Source organism: Corythoichthys intestinalis, chromosome 22 (assembly GCF_030265065.1).
Source record: "Corythoichthys intestinalis isolate RoL2023-P3 chromosome 22, ASM3026506v1, whole genome shotgun sequence".
In the NCBI taxonomy this organism is placed as follows: Eukaryota; Metazoa; Chordata; class Actinopteri; order Syngnathiformes; family Syngnathidae; genus Corythoichthys; species Corythoichthys intestinalis.
Window position 1 is genome coordinate 5,339,632 of NC_080416.1, and position 20,629 is coordinate 5,360,260.

The 20,629-nt window shown below is 41.5% G+C and overlaps 2 protein-coding genes across 2 annotated transcripts; one reads left to right on the forward strand and one right to left on the reverse strand.

Moving 5' to 3' along the window:
- Positions 1-590: 590 nt before the first annotated feature.
- Positions 591-1,306, reverse strand: LOC130910960 (H-2 class I histocompatibility antigen, D-D alpha chain-like). The gene has a single exon (XM_057828632.1). The coding sequence runs from the start codon at positions 1,304-1,306 to the stop codon at positions 737-739; it is 570 nt and encodes a 189-aa protein (XP_057684615.1). The 3' UTR covers positions 591-736.
- A 1,403-nt stretch (positions 1,307-2,709) lies between these two features.
- On the forward strand, positions 2,710-20,588 carry LOC130910561 (protein MTSS 1-like). Its single transcript, XM_057827976.1, is given in 15 exon segments — positions 2,710-3,098; positions 9,500-9,561; positions 10,169-10,242; positions 14,306-14,390; positions 14,488-14,579; positions 15,419-15,493; positions 15,602-15,613; positions 15,716-15,873; positions 15,936-16,043; positions 16,104-16,201; positions 16,562-16,782; positions 16,785-17,056; positions 18,720-18,857; positions 18,938-19,094; positions 19,160-20,588. Coding segments are annotated over 15 exon segments (2,154 nt in total). The 5' UTR covers positions 2,710-3,029; the 3' UTR covers positions 19,693-20,588.
- The last annotated feature ends 41 nt before the right edge of the window (positions 20,589-20,629 follow it).

Here is a 20,629-nt window from a genome sequence, read left to right on the forward strand (position 1 = left end):
ACAGGGCGGCCTCTCTGGGGTAGAAACCCGTGGCGTGGCAGGTCACCGGCGACCGCGACGTCTTCTGCAGCAGGGAGATCCGCGGAAGCTCTGACACACGCGTGAGAAAGTACAACAGAGGATGATGAGAATATTGAGAGGAGAAAGAATGAGTGAAATGTCAAAAAAGTGTGGGAGGAAAACAGTGATTACGTGATGTGAAAGGGCCAAGAATGAAGAAAATATGGGAGATAAAAGATGAAAGAATGAAATCCAGAGATCATGTGTGACAGGACAGGAAAGGGAGAAAATATTATTACAAGGAAATTATGTGTGAGAAAAATAATAGGGAATGTATGAGAGTGTGATAGACAAAATAGGGAGAGAATATTTTAGGAGAAAGGACGGCAATATTTCAAAGAGAAATGGTGAGACAGAAGACAGAGAGGATGAAATATGGAAAATGTGTGTGGAGATGAAAGAATGTGAGAGAGGACAAAAGATGGAAAGAAATGGAGAATGTGTGAGAGGGGAAAGGAGAACAGGCTGTTGTGGCAGTCATTTTCTTGCAGGGGGAGGTGGTGTGCTAAGATTATACCTGTTCTCATGAGGAAGTCCCTCCCAAAACTCACGTATTTCTTCAAGTAAGAAGGGCAAATCTCAGTGATGTAATGCTTCCGGTATTGAAGATCAAATTGGTCCCACTTGTTTTTGGTGACGACAGCTTGCGGCTTGACCGCGATCCACCTCAGTCCCTTCAAATCAAACGATATAAAGTCTTCTCCGTCGCAAGCATAGTGTTCCCAACCGTCCACCTCGCCGGTCTCATCGTCCCATTCACAGCCAAGCATCCGCTGGTACATGTGAACACCTGAGAGAAAGGCACGTGACGGCGTGCCCAGAGATAAACCAACGTCTGCTGAAAAAGGCGACCGGCGCATGAAATGTCTTGAAATGCTCCAAAGTTGGACGGCGACAAACCTCCAGTTTGGTTGAAGCGCTCTTTAGCAATTTCAATGTCAACTTTGGAGACCTGCTCTGCCCCAATACTGATCTGTGTCTGTCTCTCCCTGTAGTGTGGATCCTCGGCTGTGATTTTGTTCATCCAGTCCTGTTTAAGTCTATATTTCCCGCTCTTGCTGTCGTAGTGGGTAATCTGAACGCCGTCAACATAACCGACACTCATGTACTCCGGGAAGTTTGGAATTTGAGACGACGCAGTATAGATGTACTTGAGCATGTGGATCACTGAAAAAAAAAAAACCTTTTTTTTTTTTTTTTTTTGATGTCCCAAAAAATCTTCGTCTAAACCTCTTTGAAATGGCATGCCAACGCTAGATAATATTTCATTTTACGTCGGCAACCAAGCTGTGGCGCCACTAGGGGGTGGCCAGGGGTGGCCACGGCCACCCCTATAAATTGGTTGGCCACCCCACTGGCCACCCTGCTTGCCAGTATATCATTAGATTGTTGTAGCATCAGTTATGCATTTCTTCCTAAATGAATGCATTTATTTTGTTTTTTTTTAATGTAGGACTGTCAAAGTTATCATGTTAACGGGCGCTAATTAATTTTTAAAAATATTTATCGCAATTAATGCATTCGCGGTATGACTCATTTACGCATTGCCACAAACAGCCTACAATGGCGCTGTTTTATTTATATATAGAGATAAGAGGCAGAGTGGAGTAGATACAAGCATTCATTGGAGCCGTGCTTTTAATTGGCAAAAGCTTTGTCATCGCGCCCACAGCAGCTATAAATATTGTGGGAAACGACGTGGGGAAGAATGTCAGGAGTTGATCTTTTTCTTAACACCCTGTAGTGTACCCAACACAGAGAAGAAATAGCATTTGCAGCCACAACACACAGTCATGGTTGCACCACTTCCCAACATGTATTTGAGCAGAACAGTTAAGTCGCTACAGTATCATTTACTTAAAGCGCAACAAATCCACTAGATGGCAATATTTAGTCACAATATACAAACTCACATTTATCCTTTAAGAATTACAAGTCTTTCTATTTGTGGATCGCTTTCACAGAAAGAATGTTAACAAAGTTAATGCCATCTTGTGGATTTATTGCTATAATAAACAAATACAGTACTTATGTACAGTATGTTGAATGTATATATCCGTCTTGTCTTATCTTTCCATTTCAACAATAATTTACAGAAAAATATGGCGTACTTTAGCGATGGTCTGAATTGCGATTGATTACGATTAATCCATTTTCAGGCTGTGATTAACTCGATTAAAAATTTTAATCGTTTGACAGCCCTAGTTAAATGTACACATTATGCCCAATATATACATAACACAATAAAACAATTGTTGTGGAACTCAAAATGTTGACTGGACAGCTATGGACTATGCACATTAAATCATTAGTAACATCAAATGTTACACAATACACCAAATTATATCAGTAACCGTGTCCTTAAGTCTTTCTGACAGTTTTCCCCTGACCTTTTTACTGCAATAATATAATGAAAACCTGAAATTATGGCTTTTAGTTTTGGCCACCCCAAGATTTTAAGTAGCCCCCATCTGGCCACCCCTATGAAAAAAATTCTGGAGGCGGCGCCACTGTATATGTGGTTGTATATTGGATAATGTACGTCATAGTACAGCGTGCGGCGTTGTTTCTGGGGGAGTTGTTGGCCCCTCCCTATTTTGGAAAAGCTCTATTGGAGGGCGTGGTCTATCTGCGGCGCGATCACGTCTCCCCTGTCAGGCGCGCCCACGTTGCTCCGTCTCCTTGTGCGAAAAGATGACGAAAAAGACAGCGGCGGTCGTCCACGCTCGCTCCCCCGGCGCGCGCCTGCTCCTCCCCGCGGAGACGCCGCCTCCATCCCCGCTGGGCGTCCACTAGACTGGCCGCCTTCGGAGCTCCGTCAGCCGGGGAGAGAAACACACAAAGAGACCTTGCACGGAGACAGTACGCGCGTTTTGGGACTCCTTCATCGTTCTGTTTTTTTAATTTTTATTTTAAATCATCATCCATATTAGCTATTTTTGAAATTTTATTGTTGATGGACACTTAAAATGGACAGCATGGAGAGAGAGTGCAGCGCGCTGGGGGGACTCTTCCAGAACGTCATAGCGGACTTGAAGGTAATCATCATAATCATCCCAATAATGGAAATGCCTGGTGACGTCATAGCACATAGGTAGAAGCAGCTGGAGGTTTTGAGGAATTTGCCACGCCCTCCTGTGCATCAAATCATGCTGAATTCAAGATTTTTTTTCACCCTTTCAGGGACAGTGGTCACTATAGTCAGGAGCAGATCCACTAGGGTGGCATGGGGGGCAACTGCCACCCTAAAAGATAGGCTGGCCACCCGAATCGGCACCGATGAAAACTTAAATTTGACATTTACTGCCATCAATTAAGTACTGGTGTCAGTCAGGGTTCCTTATAATAATATAAAAATTATAATAGTATATATTATGGGTGGGAATCCTTGGGCACCTAACGATTCGAGTAAGATTTAGAGGCGACAGTTTGATTATAAATTGATTATCTATCAATTAGCGATGTCAAACGATTAAAATTTTTAATCGAGTTAATCCCAGTTTAAAAATTAATTAATCGCAATTCAAACCATCTATAAAATATGTCATATTTTTCTGTAAATTAGTGTTGGAATGGAAAGATAAGACACAAGACGGATATATACATTCAACATACTGCACATAAATACTGTATTTGTTGATAATAACAATAAATCAACAAGATGGCATTAACATTATTTACATTCTGTTAAAGCGATGCATGGATAGAAAGACTTGTAGTTCTTAAAAGATAAATGTTAGCACAAGTTATAGAATTTAAACAAGGTTTCCTCAGCTGTGATTTGTGTAAACCATCCGCCGAAACAGCACAGATATCAGTACGGATGCCCCGCTACTATTGGATGCGTTGTTGAACAACATAAAACAAGTTTCTATTTTAGTCCCTGCCAATCTGCGAAAATTCACTCAAGACTTGCCGCTCCGTCCAAAACGGCTGCTACCGCTCACAGGGGCGTTGGAAGTTACTCACAGCAAGGGGTGCTGAGGATCGTAATTTGTTTTTGGCATCCAAAAACGGCCGTTTCCGTCCAAATTTTTTTTTCTCCATACAAGGTGTGCACAACGGCAGCACACGCATGCTGGATGGTTGACGGACCACTACTAGGCTACTACAAAGACAGCGTTCTATTTTACCTGCAGTGTGTGTTGGAGTTTTTGTATTGATAGTAGGGCTGTCAAAATTATCGCATTAACGGGCGTTAATTAATTTTTTAAATTAATCACGTTAAAATATTTGATGCATTTAACACACATGCCCCCTCAAAAAGATTAAAATTAGGGTTGTTCCGATCATGTTTTTTTGCTCCTGATCGTTTTAGTTTGAGTATCTGCTGATCCCGATAATTCCCGATTCGATTGCTTTTTTTTTTGCTCCCGATTCAATTCCAATCATTCCCGATAATTTTGCCCGATCATATACATTTTGGGATTGCATTAAGAAAAAAATGAATAAAACTCGGACGAATATATACATTCAACATACAGTACATAAGTACTGTATTTGTTTATTACGACAATAAATCCTCAAGATGGCATTTACATTATTAACATTCTTTCTGAGAGAGGGATCCACGGATAGAAAGACTTGTAATTCTTAAAGGATAAATGTGACTTTGTATATTGTGACTAAATATTACCATGTAGTGTATTTGTTGAGCTTTCAGTAAATGATACTGTAGCCATGCCCAAATGCACGATAGGAAGTGCAACCATGACTGTGCGTAGTGCTACCAATTGATATATCTTCTCTGCGTTGGGAAAGAACATAGGGTGTTAAGAAAAAGATCAATTACTACCTTGCTTCTCCACATTGCTTCCCACGTTATTTCTAATCGTAGGGAGAGGGATTTGAGGCTTTAGTCAATCAAAAAAGGCTCCAAAGGCTGTAAAAATTCACTCTACTCATTTTACGCTGCCTTCAAGCTTTCTATATTGGTAAAACGGCGCCATTACAGAATGAGCGCGACAATGCGTGAGTGGGTCGTGCAGCGCATGCATTAATTGCGTTAAATATTTAAACGTGATACATTTTTTAAAAAATTAATTACCGCCGTTATCGGGATAGATTTGATAACCCTACCTTAAGTCTAAATTAGACTCTGGATGAGTGTAACATATTATGTCTGTAATGTTAAATACAATTAGAAAATGATTTAATTAAAGAATATATATATATATATTTAAAAAAGGCATGTCCAATATTTTTTTGCCGATTCCAATACTTTGAAAATGACGTGACATCTCTAGTTCAAAGTAATTGGTATGACGCTGATGTCAAATAAAGTATTACTGGTTAATATCGTTTTCGTGTAAATATCCCATAATACATACTTAATGACATACATGCATACATACATACATACATACATACTACAGGACAGCTGCGGCTTATAGTCCAGTGCGGCTTATCTATGAACAAATGACGTTTTCCTGCCAAATTTGGTGGAGGGCGACTTATAGTCAGGTGCGCCTTATACTGCGAAAATTAGGGTAGTTACTTGGCAAAGTAACTGGTATTACCTTTCATGTTTTTTTTTCCCCCCATTTAAAAAAAAACCCAAAACAAAACATAGTAACCTTTGCTATGTTTGGAGGTCATTTAATGTTGTGAATCAACTGTTACAGTTGTTAAAATTGCTCCCGTTTTTGCATTAGTTCCCTTCTGTCTACTTTTGACATGTGAAAGTTTTAAAACCGTTTCATCGTGTAAAGATATATTCAAGTCAAGATTTTGCCGATTTGGGAGTATTTAAGATAAAAAGTTACTTAGGTTCGCTCGGAAGGTTCACTACAACAGAGCCTTTCTGAGAAGTCTACTGCTTTAAGATGGCGGCTGTTTACTATTCTCGCCATGTATGTCATTTCGCATGTGGTTCTATATCAGGTGTGGGCAAACCGGTCCTCGAGGGCCGCAGTGGGTCCTGGTCTTTGTTCCAACTGATCCAGCACAGAGCTTTTAACCAATGAGGTTTCAATGGAAACAAGAAGCACCTGACTGCAATCAACTGATTGCACTTATAACACACCAGATTGGTGAAAAGGTGTCCTTTTGATGGGTTGCAGCAAAAACCCGCACCCACAGCGGGCCTTTGTGGAATAGTTTGCCCACCCCTGTTCTATATGCATGTGATATCTACTATAGCATCAACTGGGCGTAGATTGTAAGTTGTCTGCTACAGTCAGGAAATATTGGAGCCACCTAGCCTAGCATCGCGTTTGCAACATCGTCACAACACTCTTCCCACTCCTGCTCTTCCCTCTTCGTGTCTCCTGACTTTTCTCGCGTCATTCAACCAACGCAGTAACGCATAGTAACGCACATTGTCTCGTTGTCGAAACGGTGACAAAATCCAAACATAGAAAAAAACGTAATGCACGAAAAACGTACAGATTTTTAACGGACGCCATACACATTTAAAAATCAGTGCTCACTTGTACAAATTACGCTGAAACCTTACAACTTCACAGGTATGTTATTGGACAACTTTAATTCTATTCCTATTTATATCCATATTTTAATATAGCTATTTAATATTCAAACATTGCCATATTCAAGCTAGCGAGGATGCCAACAAGAGGTGGTTGGAGTCCTACTGTAATTCTACCCGGCAACATGGAAAGGCATAACCTGATTGGTTCGGGTGTTTCATCACCAAGACTCACCGTTTTAATTCAGCTGTTCAATATTCATTGTCATATTCAAGCTAGCATTGATGCCAACAAAAGAAGGTGAGATCCATGAGTTTGTAGTATAATTCTACCCGGCGACATGGAAAAACACGACCCGATTGATTCGGGTGTTTCATCCCCATAATTTATCTCCGATTTTGAGACGTGCGGCGCAAACTCTTTACAAATGCGAGCGAGAAAAAAAATTGGAAAACCGCCGTGATGGATTCCACAAGGTCCTTCAGACCGCTGCTGTTGCCACGGCGACAATTTATGTCATGTTGGCTGCCCTCCCTCCTTGCTCCGCCACACAAAGACAACTGAGCATCCTTTAAGGGAGAATTCACGCACACGTAATGACGATGGCGGAAAGCTGGATGAGCAAAAACGTAGAAAAACGGCCTCCCCGCCGGTCTTTCCCCCTCGCCGCGCTGCAGTGTTGCCATGGCGACGGTCGGCCGTGCAGCTCAGCGCAGCTGGAGAGACTGAGGAGGGAAGGTTTTTGTGCAGTTTAAATTCAGGTGGGATTCATTTTGACAACATGATTCTTTCATTTTTGCAGTTTTGCGAGGTAAATATTAGAAATGCGAGCGGCATTTTTCCACAAAAGTGTTGAAATGACGCAAGAATGGCCAGAATATTGAGCTATTTGTCAATAAATCAATCAGGACGTGCACTAGAATGCTTTCATCTTGATTAGTTTTGAGGGAAGCCATCTTGTTAACGTATCATCTGCCATTGATGGTGATAGACATCCAATCTCTTTGAAGTGGGAGGGATGGCTTCCCCACTTCAAATGGATTGGATGTCTACTAGTTATAAACTCATTTCAATTCACACCAGAAGGCTGGTCTGGATGCCACGTGATTGAACGTCTATCGTTGTCAATGGCAGAGTTAACTCCTTGGCAGGAAATGTTAAAATTAGAAATGAGTTAATAAGACAATATTACTAATAATATTTCCCATTTTTTTATATTATTGTATCATATACAGTGGTATAAGTATCTGATCCTCTTGGAATTTTTCACATTTCTGCATAAAATCACCATCAAATGTGATCTGCTCTTTGTCAAAATCACACAGATGTGAAAACAGTGTCTGCTTGAACTAAAACCACTTACATTTAAAGGTTTTCTTATTTTAATGAGGATAGCATGCAAACAGTAACAGAAGGAGGAAAAATAAGTAAGTGAACCTTCTGCAAGAATTACTTCTGGCAACAGACTTTGTTGTTTTAGTTCTTTTAGATTTATCTGCAGCATTTGATACCGTAGACCATGAGATTTTAATTTCTCGTCTTGAACACAGTGTGGGTATTCAAGGTGTTGCTCTTGAATGGTTTAAGTCATACCTAAATGAACGGAGTTTTTGTGTGAAAATGGGCAATTTCATGTCCAAAAAGGCATCACTTCCACATGGGGTTCCCCAGGGATCTGTTCTCGGCCCTCTTTTGTTTTCGCTTTATTTATTGCCTCTTGGTTCTGTTTTTAGAAAACATGGTGTTTTATTTCATTTGTATGCTGATGACTGTCAGATCTATTTTCCATTGGCGCAAAATGGCACTTTCTGTCAACTTATTGAATGCCTCAACGATATAAAGTCGTGGCTCTCATGTAATTTTTTAAGTTTGAATGACAGCAAGTCTGAAGTCATGGTGTTCAAACCGAGTAGCCAGGCCTCCCTGAATGTTGACCTCGGTTCATTGTCTCCGTTTCTTAAGAATTATGTCAAAAATCTAGAAAACCACAAAACCATCTCCAAAAGTCTGGATGTTCATCAATCGACAGTCAGAGAAGTTGTCTACATATGGAGAGAGTTTGGCACTGTGGCTTCTCTCCCAAAGAGTGGCCGTCCACCAAAGATGACGCCAATAGTTCAGCGCAGAATACTCAGAGAGGTAAAAAAAGAACCCTAGATTGTTTGCTAAAGACTTACAGAAATCACTAGCACATTCCAGTAACTCTGTGCACACATCAACTATATGTAAAACTATGGCCAGGAATGGTGTTCATGGGAGGACTCTACGGAGGAAGCTACTGATGTCAAAAAAAAAAAAAAAAAAACATTGTTGCACGTTTAATGTTCGCAAAATGGCACTTGGACACTCTACAGAAGTTTTGGCAAAATATTTAGTGGGCGGATGAAACCAAAGTTGAATTGTTTGGGAGTAACACACAACGTCATGTGCGGAGGAAAAATGGAACAGCACAACACCTCATCCCCACCGTCAAGTATGGTGGATGGAGCATCATGATTTGGGGCTGTTTTGTCGCCTCAAGGCCTGGACAACTTGCAATCATTGGACGTCTACCTTTGTTAGGGCCGGCCCTGAGTGACTAGGTGCTTTAGGCTAAAGTTTAACAAGTTGCAACCCACCCTCAAAAAATGACTATACATACATATTTATTTGATATTTTGTATTTTCACAACTGAAAAGGTGTACTCCCGTCACTCTTTGTTAATCTGGAACGAGTAAATAATGGTCCCGCGACGTGCATTGAAATCCCATTTCGCCTAGCCACTAACACGGTGAAATGATGCCAAATCCTCCCCCTTGATATGTTAGAAAACGTTCTGGAAGTGCAGTGTGAGAATTTTTTTTTTCAAGGTATTTTTTTTCTCCTTGCACAATTTGGTGGCCCCTCCACTAGATGGCGCCATTGGCAACTGCCTAGCTCGCCTAATCCCAGAGTTGGCCAGTTGTTTTTGCAAGAATTTGGTGTTAAGAGAAGCACTTCATGTCCTGATCTTGCTTTTCTTCTTTGCTAGGGAAGTTATCCCGTGTGGGAGGACTTTGTCAACAAAGCCAGCAAACTCCAGTCGCAGCTCAGGTAATGTTTTGACTCATGACAAAATGTGATGGCATCTGTGCTAAAGCAGTGGCTGATGCTAGTCTTTCAATGAGATGTAGCGCAAAGTGTGAGTGCTTTGTGACTGTGGCGGAGCTCAGTGGCACCAGTTGCTCGGTAGGGAAAGAAACTAGAGCGCCAGAAGTCAGGTCTCGAAACACAAGCAGTACAATAAATAAATACATTAAAAAACACTAATAAATGCTCCATTTTTCTTTAGTCGTTGTTTTTAGTCACATGGCGTCTCCGATGGGCGAGATAATCGCAGCATTTAGCCAATGACTTGTCTCGTTTCGCTGTAGTTAAACACTGAACTCTTAACTCTGGGGACGCACTTGCAAATGAATGAAAAGCGGATGTACGCACAGCAGTATACATTTGATCACTTATTTTTTGACATTTTGGGGGAAACTGAGCTTCCCTTGCAATCTTAGAGCAATCGCCACTGTGCTAAGGTTACCTGGATTAAAAAGTTTGTTTCTAGCTTTTTCCATTCTTTTGTCATCGGCAGGAGAAAATGGCTTACTTTCACCAAAAATACCAGAGGAAACACTTTCTTGCTTTTGTTTTTTGCATGTGGGTTTGTCAGGAGCACGGTGGTGGCAGTGGCGGCGTTCTTGGACGCCTTCCAGAAGGTGGCCGACATGGCGACCGGCAGCCGAGGTAGGAGGATTACTCACATTTACGACCTCAATAACCAAAAAAAGTGTCAGTTTGAGTGAAAACTAAGGAGAGGGAGGAAGGGAAGGAGGGGGAGAGAGGGGGGACGGGGGGGAAGTGTCAGTGGTGCAATGCAGCAGCAGCATGTAGCGGCATCATGGCCGCGCCCTCACTCCTAACCAACAAGTTGCAAATAACAGGCTTCGCATTGATTCCTTTTTTGACGGCGCCAGATGTCCAATCTATTCGAAGTGGAAAGGTGGCGGTGAATGAACAAAATATTTGTGACGTTTTTGTGATTGTATAAATGGTGTTATATTATGTTAAAAGCGATACATTGCCATCTACCTACTGGTGACACAGCACCAGGAGCAATGCAGGGTTCGGTATCTTGCTCAAGGATACTTAGGCGAGTTCATCAGGGTGGAGAATCTAACCCACAACCTCTGGGTTGTGGGGCAACTCCCCGATCACATATATAGCATGAAGAACCCACCTGGATATCACCTGGATTTGAACCCTCAACCTCCCGCACCAAAGTCAGCGATATTACCACTGAGCTAACCCCTAACAAGATTTTTTTTTTTTTGTGGCAAAATTTTTTGCAATACAATTTTTTTGGGGACTGAGTTTATGCCAAATAATTTTTTTTAGCATAAATTTTGACGCGGAAAAAAGATTCAGTGTTTTAAAAAAAATTTAAAAAGAAAGATTCAGTGTTATAAATCAAATTCTAACTCTTATGGCACAAATTTACTTCTATAAACCCAATATGAGTATCTTGCCAGGACGTCTATGGGGGTAGATTTGTGTCTTTATTATTCAATCAAAAAAAAAAGTTGCTTCAATCAAATAAAAAGTTGCTTCAATCAAAATATATATTTTCAATAAAAGAAAACGTCACTTCAATAGAAAAACAAATGTGTTTGAATGCAAAAATAAATTTGAAACTCAAAAAAATATATTTGAAAACTATTTTTCTTTGATTGAAATTTTTTTTTTTTTGGATTAAAGTCGAGTTTTTTTTTTTTTGGAAACACCATTTTTGATTGAAGTCATGTAATTTTGCGTTTGGACCACATTTTGGCTCAAACATTTGTGTCATAAAATAAGTTGCTTCAAACAAAATACAGTGCTGCTCAAAAGTTTGTGAACCCCCTCAACATTTTGGAATTTTCTATTATTTCAACCTGATTTCCTAATCAATCAATTCAGTAGTTTTTTTTTTTTGTTTTTTTAACAGTTGTGTTGTCGAGACTAAATTAAAAAGAGTTTTCATCAACTGATGTAGGTGCAAAATTGAACTGTTTGGTCACAACCAAAACCGCCATGTCTGGCGAAAAGTCAACACTGCATACCACCAAAAGAACCTTCTCCCAACAGTGAAGCATGGAGGTGGGAATGTCAAGATCTGGGCTTGCTTTTCATCCTCAGGACCTGGACAACTCCACATAGTCCAGGGAATCATGAATTCTGAGGAATATTGTCAAATCCTAGAACATAACCTGACGCCATCTGTTTTGAAGTTAAAGCTTGGCAGAAGGTGGATCATGCAACATGATAATGATCCAAAGCATTCCAGCAATACAACCAAGGAATGGCTGAAAAAGAAGAAGATTCGTGTTCTGGACTGGCCCAGTCAAAGTCCTGACCTAAATCCCATTGAAATGCTGTGGCGGGACCTGAAGCGAGCAGTTCATGCCAGACGCCCATCAAACCTCTCTCAACTGACTGCGTTCTGCAAGGAAGAATGGGCAAAAATCCCCCAAAGTAGATGTGAGAGGCTGATTAGTCACTACAGAAACCGTTTGGTTGAGGTAATCTCTGCAAAAGGAGGCGCAATATCCTATTAACTGAAGGGGTTCACATACTTTTGCACACATGATATCTGAGTTTTTCTTAAATCAACCACTTTTGTTAAATAAAGAATGACAATATAACTATTTCTTTTGTTTCAGTCCATTATTTGGAATGTCAGTATTGTGGATTTGGGTATAACTTAACATTTAATAAGGTTATTTTAGTTTTTTTTACAAAAAATCTGACCATCGCTGTGGGGTTCACAAACTTTCGAGCAGCACTGTATATATATATATTCAAAAGAAAAATCACTTCAATCAAAAATTTTTAAAAATCAATCGTAGAAAAAAAGGTTTGAATGTGAAAAAATATTTGAGACTCAGAAATTCACATTCGAACACTTTATTTTTCATTCAAACTGTTTTCTTTGAAGCAAACCTTTTTGTGTTTTAGCCATATTAGCGGTAGGACATTTATGTCTAAATCATTCAATCGCAATAAAAGTTGCTTTAATCGAAAAACTATTTTTAATCAAAGAAAAAATCATTTGCAAAAATATATATTTTTTTGAAAATATATTTTTTTATTTGAAATATATATTTTTTTATTGAAGTGTCACTTTTTTTGAAAAGCAAAAAGTTTTAAACTTTTTTTTTTTCAAAGTGTAAAAAGTTTTCAACACACTTTTTTTTTGAAGTGGAAAAAGTTTTGAAGGCACTTTTTTTCGATTGAATCATTTTGACACATAAAAAAAATATTTCAAATAAAAAAATATATTTTCCAAAAAATATTTTTGCAAAAGATTTTTTTCTTTGATTAAAAATAGTTTTTTGATTAAAGCAACTTTTATTGCGATTGAATGATTTAGACACAAATGTCCTACCCCTTATAGACCCTACTCACCTACGTCACAAAATGGGCGTGTCGCTGTTTCCGGCCGCCATACTGTACCTCTTTTTCAGACCTATTCTCATTGTTTTCAATTAGTCGAGCAAGTTATAGAGCAATTCATGGAAGCCCCGGTGTTATCTGACGCTGTAAACTCATTGGATCCGTTGCATAAAAGGCGTTACGTGGAAAAGCTTCAGTTTATCCATTCGCCAGATCCGTATTTGATGCCTAAATCGATGTTTTTCGACCCGCTGGCTTCGCCTGACATCTGATTTCCTGATATTTACAACTATCTTGTCCACACAAAATCAGCCTATTCTCACGAAAGTTTGAAAAACTTTAAGAGCTTGGAGGCTTATAAATGCTACGTTGCTGGTTGGGTGAAACAGGTCCTCGTACACGAAAATTCGGCAGGAATCTTGTGCTCGGAAGGTGAGTTACGAAATTTTCAATTCAAAATCTTTTGTTCTTGCTAACATCCACTGTCAAGTCTAATGTATTTCATATCATTTGTCAATTGAGCTAGGGCTTTTAATGTTTATATGGTTTAGCGATAGCACTCACTACATACATACGTGTATGTTGTCGGCGATTAGCCTAGCAATGATCTTAATTGTGGTTGTCAGCCCAAAACCCTCTAAATATATATTAAATGCATCTTACCAGATATAAAATGACTACTACATAATCTGTGGTAGTCGTTTGGAGCCCAGTTTTCTCGTCGAATTGCAGCAGTCAATCTCGGTCTCCTCTTCGGGGTCTCTCGGAATACGGTAAAAATTCAAGTCTCTCCGTCTATCTTCTCTGTTTTTGCAACCGACCGCCACACACGACTTCACCATTTTGATTATTAATGTTAACGAGCAGAAAAACACGCCATAATAGGAGGAATTTACGAAGCGCTAATGCATTAACATGACTAGTATCCGGACAACATGGCACGGGGGCGTGGCTGTGACGTCACGTGAGTAGGGTCTATATGGCTCAAACACAAAAAGGATTGCTTCAATCAAAGAAAACAGTTTGAATGAAAAATAAAGTGTTCAAATGCAAATTTCTGAGTCTCAAATATTTTTTCACATTCAAATCTTTTTTTCTACGATTGAATTTTTTAAATTTTTGATTGATATATCCATCTTGTGTCTCATCTTTCCATTCCAACAATAATTTACAGAAAAATATGGCATATTTTATAGATGGTTTGAATTGTGATTAATTGCGATTAATTAATTTTTAAGCTGTAATTAACTCGATTAAAAATTTTAACCGTTTGACACCCCTAATTTTAATGTATTTATTTATATCGGATATTTTTTGATATGTTGGCAAAAGTGCACGTGCTGCAAATGTGAGAAAGTTTGGATGCTGTTGCTAGGGGCGACGAGGGACATTGGCTCAGCTCTCACCAGGATGTGCATGAGGCACCGCAGCATCGAGGCTAAACTCAGACAGTTCTCCACGTACGTATTTTGTGTGCATCTCAAAGCCGTTGACGGTGTTAGATGTCCAATTCGTTTAAACTGGGAGCCAGTGAGTTAACATATGGTGCGTGAGCAGGTTGTTTGTGGATTGCCTGATCAACCCCCTCCAGGAGCAGATGGAGGAGTGGAAGAGAGTCGCCAACACTTTGGACAAGGACCATGCCAAAGGTACATGCTGTACATAAACACACACACACACACAAAATGTATTTACAGTGTCCTCCATAATTAGCTTCTAATATATATATATTTTTTATTCAAATAATATGGGACCTTAATGGAAAAAAAGAGAAAAATCAAATCATCAAATCAAATAATGTGTGTCACAATTATTAGCACCCCTGGTGTAAAAGATTCGAATTCAATTTTTCTGCTTCGGGTATTAATTTAATTCAAATGGCGTTGTCATGGTTTGTTTTGAAAGTGTTTGCATTTAGTTTTATTGATTTGGGTGGATATAATGCCCTCTAGTCTGCCTCGTTTCACATTGCTGAATCCAGCTGCTCCCTGTTAAGACCAACATAAGCTAAGTTTTTGCTCGAGCTAATGATTTTTTAATGCATTCGTTATTTAGTTTTTGGTATACTTAGCTGTTTTTTTTTTTGTGGGAATATGTGTCTGAATCATTTATTAAGGGCATTGTAAAAAAAAAAAAAAAGTTAGCATTTTATAGCATTTGAGTTAGCTGACTTTTGCTGTGTAAGTTAGCCAATTGTTCTTTTGTTGTACTTAGATCGTCATTTGTTTTTGTTTTTTTATATACGGCCTTGAGGCTCAGCTCAGGTATTTTAATTTTTTATGTTCTTTAATCGATTACTCGATGATTCGAACTAACTAGTTCATTGATTAATCGACTACTAAAATAATCGATAGCTGCAACCCTAATTACAATATACGTTTTGCTGCATTTTTACCGATTTTTTTTTTTACACAGCAACAACGTCTTGTTTTCACTATGTGGCGTTGTTTGAGCATACTTCCTTCATCTTGCACATATTTTTTCGCAGAGTACAAGAAAGCACGTCAGGAGATCAAGAAGAGATCTTCCGACACTCTGAAGCTGCAGAAGAAAGCCAAGAAAGGTCTGAAAAAAGATCTCGACCAATCACGTTTCAGGAAATTCCAAAATAATTTTTTTTGTTTGTCCGACCCGATTGTGGTGGTATGCGTTTGCCTGCCTGCGACTTCAGCGGATCTTTTTGGTAAGTTACGGACTGGACGCCATTGCCGTCAATGGCAATCAATGACGTCTAAGATTTTTCCAGTTCCTATGCTTTTTCATTACTTTGCTTTTTCTGGTCCAGGCCGCGGCGACATCCAGCCGCAGTTGGACAACGCCAAACAGGAAGTGAGCGACAAGTACTTCCTGTTGGAGGAGGCCGAGAAGCAGGCGGTGAGGCGAGCCTTGGTGGAGGAGAGGAGTCGCTTCTGCTGCATGGTCACCATGCTGCGGCCTGTCGTGGTAGGTTGAAGCTGATTTGCCGCCTAAAATTTTTGTCATATTAATGATCTTATTCATGTCAGGAAGAGGAAATGTCCATGCTTGGTGAGATCAGTCACCTTCAGACGCTGAGTGATGACCTGAAGATGTTGACCATGGACCCTCATAAGCTGCCCCCCTCCAGTGAGCAGGTGTGAGCACTCTGAATTCTGCTGGTTCCTCCTTGGTCTTCAACTTGTTCTTGCTCCCAGGTGATTGTAGACCTGAAGGCATCAGAGTGCACCTGGTCCTATCAGACTCCGCCCTCGTCTCCCAGTACCACCGTCTCTAGGAAGTCCAGCATGTGCAGGTTGGTTTCCGTGGAAACAAGAGGTTAACACAAAGGATTGTTTCTATAGCCAATTAAACACTGATTATATGTGCGATCAGAGAATATTTGCTGTTGTATTCATTTAAAAATTGTATTCATTTTATATTTTATTTACTTCAAACTATTTTAAAGAAAAAAGAAAAAACAAACATTTTTTTCTAGTGATTTTTTTATATTTATACTTGAAAAAAAAATACAAATAAATTAGAAATGATATTTTTCATTTTATTTTATTTTTTGTAAATGCAGTACTTCTACCTTTTTTTTCTATTCTTTACTAGCTTTGCTGCCCTCTAGTGGCAAAATCTGATAATGACATTATATGTTTGTGCTCCACAGCAGCCTGAACAGCGTGAACAGCAGCGACTCCCGCTCCAGCGGCTCCCACTGCCACTCCCCCACCTCCCACTTCCGCTACAGGACGTCCTCGTCGTCCTCGTCGGCTCTGCCGCCGCAGACGCCAGCGCGCCTCTCCTCGGTGTCGTCCCACGACTCGGGCTTCATCTCGCAGGACGCCTCGCAGTCCAAGTCGCCCTCGCCTATGCCTCCTGACTTCTCGCAGGTGTATCCGCGTCACGCCAGTCACCGAAACATCTTCAGGCCTCCAAAACATTGCATTCCATTCTATGTTCTCACCTTCAGTTGTCCACTGGTTGTGAGCACCACGCTGTCTCTTGGGTGTATGGCGGAGTGCAACATTCCTTCCCCTCCTCATGTTCGACCTCCCCATCATCCTCTTCATCGCTCTCTCCCATCTGGCCTTCTCATTTGACCGACTTCCCATCCCGCTGCTCCTCCACGATCTCATCTTCAGGTGGAATCCCATCCTGGAAGGTTCCGTTGCCCTCCTGTCTCTTCTAATTGCGGTCCTTTTGACTTCATTGTCATCGAGAAAAGTTGGATGGAGCCAACGAGTTCCTCTTAAATGCCTTTTCACTTTGAAATTTTAGGGGTGCGTTTCTCTCATTACTGGGAGCTTTAGGTGGAAATGCAATTTTAACTTTCAGTTCCAGGAGCTTTAGATCTGTGGTTCTTGCAATCCAAAGAGTACCGAAACAACGGTGCTCTGCAGTCTGCGATGGATGTGCAATGGGTACGTTCAGTTCCAGGAACCTTAGATCTGGAGCTCTTTGAGTATGTAAGCCCCAAAAATAAAGCTTCCCTGAACCCTAGGGTGGAAATAGTAGTCCTACTTTTGGTTGCAGGGTATTAGGTGGAAATTAAATAGGTATGGTCAGTTCCAGGGACCTTAAGTCCAAAGTCCCCAGATACCTAAAACGTTTTAGGGGGATATGCAATGGCTACTTATGGCTCCAGGGTTTTAGACTGAATTGCAATTGGTTTTTTAAGTCTTTGGGTTTGAGGATCTTGGTATACAAAGAATCCAGAAGCAAAGGTTTTGCTGAACTTAGGTGGAAATGCAATAGTTACTTCAAGGGACTATAAGTCTAGAGCAGGGGTCAGCAACCCTGGTCCTCAAGTGCCACTATCCAGCTTGTTTACCATGTCTCCCTCCTTTGACACACCTGAATCAAATGATCAGCTAATCAGCAAGCTCTGCAGGAGCCTGATAACGATCATGATTATTTGATTCAGGTGTGTTAAAGGAGGGAGACAAGGAAAACAAGCTGGATAGTGGCACTCGAGTACCAGGGTTGCTGACCCCTGGTCTAGAGTCAAAAGGCCACAGAATCAAAGGTTCATCACAGTCATAGGTGGAAATGCTATGGGAACGGTCGTTGAGTCCAAAAGCTCCAGAACCAAAGGTTCCATGAACTTTTGGGTGGAAATGCAATGGGTGCTGTCAGTTTCAGGGACCTTAGGTCTAAGATCTTTCAGTCCAAAGGCTCCAGAAACAAGAGTTCCCTGAACTCCGGTGGAAATGCAATGTGTAGTCAGTTCCAGACACCCATAGTTTGGAGATCTTTAAGTCCAAAGTCCCCAGATACCTAAAATGTTTTACGGGGAAATGCAACGGCTACTCCTGGCTCCAGGGTTTTAGAGTGAATTGCAATGGGCTTAGGTCCAAGTATCTTGGTACACAAAGGGTCCAGAAACAAAGGTGTGCTGTACACTTAGCTGAAAATGCAAAAATTACTTCAAGGGACCATAAGTCTGGAGAGTCCAAAGGCCACAGAAACAAAGGTTCATCACAGTCTTAGGTGGAAATATTATGGTAACGGTAGTTGTGTCCAAAGGTTCCAGAACCAAAGATTCCCTGAACTATTGGGTGGAAATGCAATGGGGGTGCTGTCCGCTTCAGGCACCTTAGGTCTGAAGATCTTTAAGTCCAAAGGCCCAGAAACAATAGTTCCCTGATCTCAGGTGGAAATGCAATGGGTACTAATTGGTAGTAGTGGCGGTCATGTGGAGTAAAAGATTTGGACGTGGTTGTCTCCATTCGACTTTTTGTGGCTTGACCTCCCACATGTGTTTAGCGAAACATCATGCTAAGGTCTCAACATCAAGCATTGACAATCAGGAATTGTATTGGCAGGACTGGGCCAAGCCAGGCCCTTATGATCAGCCCATGATCGGCGCCTTGAGAAGGGGCAAGGAAAGAAAGGACACTATTGATTCCCCAGGAGAGGTGCTACAAGGTGGAAAAAGAAGCCCCCCTGTGACATCTTCAAAGGTTTTGAACTAAGATCAACATCATGAGCTTGGATGTCCTTTGAGTCTCTTCTTACATGTGATTTTTTTTGCAATATGAAGGAGGACAGGGAGGCCCACGTGGAACTGGCTAAGGCTCTGGCTCGCAGTCTACACTTGGACTTCCACGGCTCCAGCAGAGACTCGCTGCAGGGATCAAGCGGCTACAGCAGTCAAACTAACACACCGTGCTGCTCAGAGGACGCGGGACCCACGCAAGGTGAGTGGCCTGGTAGGGCTACCGGGTCACGAGTTAGTCACTGAACTGTAACTACATCTCTTCAGATGGCGACTACTTCTCCATGAATCAAGAAGGCGACCGCCTCAATCCCGACACCGACAAGTCGCCCTTGGCGCCACGGCCTGGCGACCTATCTCAGTCCTGTCGCCGTGCGTTCCCGTCCAAGCGTCCCGCCTCAACCTGCACACCGCCTGGGCCCTCAGCAGTTGTACCGCCGGGAGTGGCCACGATCCGCCGGACTCCGTCCTCCAAGGCCAGCCTGCGACGTCCTTCGGGGGGACCGGCTTTGGGCCCCATACCCATCAAGCCGCCCATAGTCCCGGTCAAGACGCCCACTGTGCCGGACCGTGCCGGCCACCTCCCTCGGACCCCTGCCGGCCCCTTGAGCTTTACGGGAGGCTTTTCTCCTCACTCGGATCTGGGACGGGGCTCTGAACTGGAACGGCGCCCCCTTCCGGAGCTTCTGGAGGAGACAGAACACGGAGACGGCGTGGAAGACTTCCTGGTGGCCATCCGACGGGGCGTCAAGCTGAAGAGGACGACCACTAACGATCGATCGGCACCCAGAATCCACTGAAGCGGACTGATTTCCTGACCGCGCTTTCCAAGACTTTTCCGAATGACCATTTTCAACAGTGCTGCAGCAGTTTGTGTGGCAACAATACAGACAACGCCTTCTTGCGCCAAGTGCCAAAATTTGCTCCGGCATTACATTAATCTGCTTCAATTGACGACAAAATGCTGGAGTTTGCCTTCGAACTGAACATTTCGCATGTAGTTGCTCTTTGCTTTGCGCCCGAAACAATTCGTAGCTCGACATAGGAATGTTGGGTCTTTTTCTTTTTTGAGATGTCAAGTCAGGTGGACTTTTATATTTATTTTTTTTGTATGCTGACATGTTGAGAATACATTGAGTGTGTGTATATATAACAGCCTGAAAGTAACATCATGTTATCATAGACAGGAAAAGAAGCAGGTTTCCATTTTTCAAATAAGCTACACAAGGAAGCTAGCAATGTACAAAATGCAAGCTAACAATTAGCTAGGTGAGCAGTCAAGTGTCATCAGTCAACCGTCTTGTACATGTCAACGATATTCTAGTCCAAACTAAAGTGCTACAAATCTAGAATGTAAAAGCTCAGAAATCATGGGAGTGTCAATTTACATTTGTGTTAGCCGCTAACTGCCTTGCTGTTGTTAAGTCAATGCTAACGTATGTGTTCATTTCAGCGTTTTCCCACGTAATCTTGACATTTGCTGATATGTTGTCCTTTCAAGGGCGGCTAGTTGTCCCAAAGTACAAGTCGGGTTCACGTTTCACTTCAAGTTAGCTTGACGGCTCTCTGGACTCGTGTCCGCGGTGTGGCTGATGCGTCCGGCAGATGAAGCTGAATGGGACGAGCCTCCAAAAGGGTAACTTCGCAATCGTCGCAGCCTTGTTCGATATGGGAATTAAAAAACTTTGTCCGCTCCAGTGAGTGTTTGATTGCTGTACGTGCAAATTAAAATAGCTG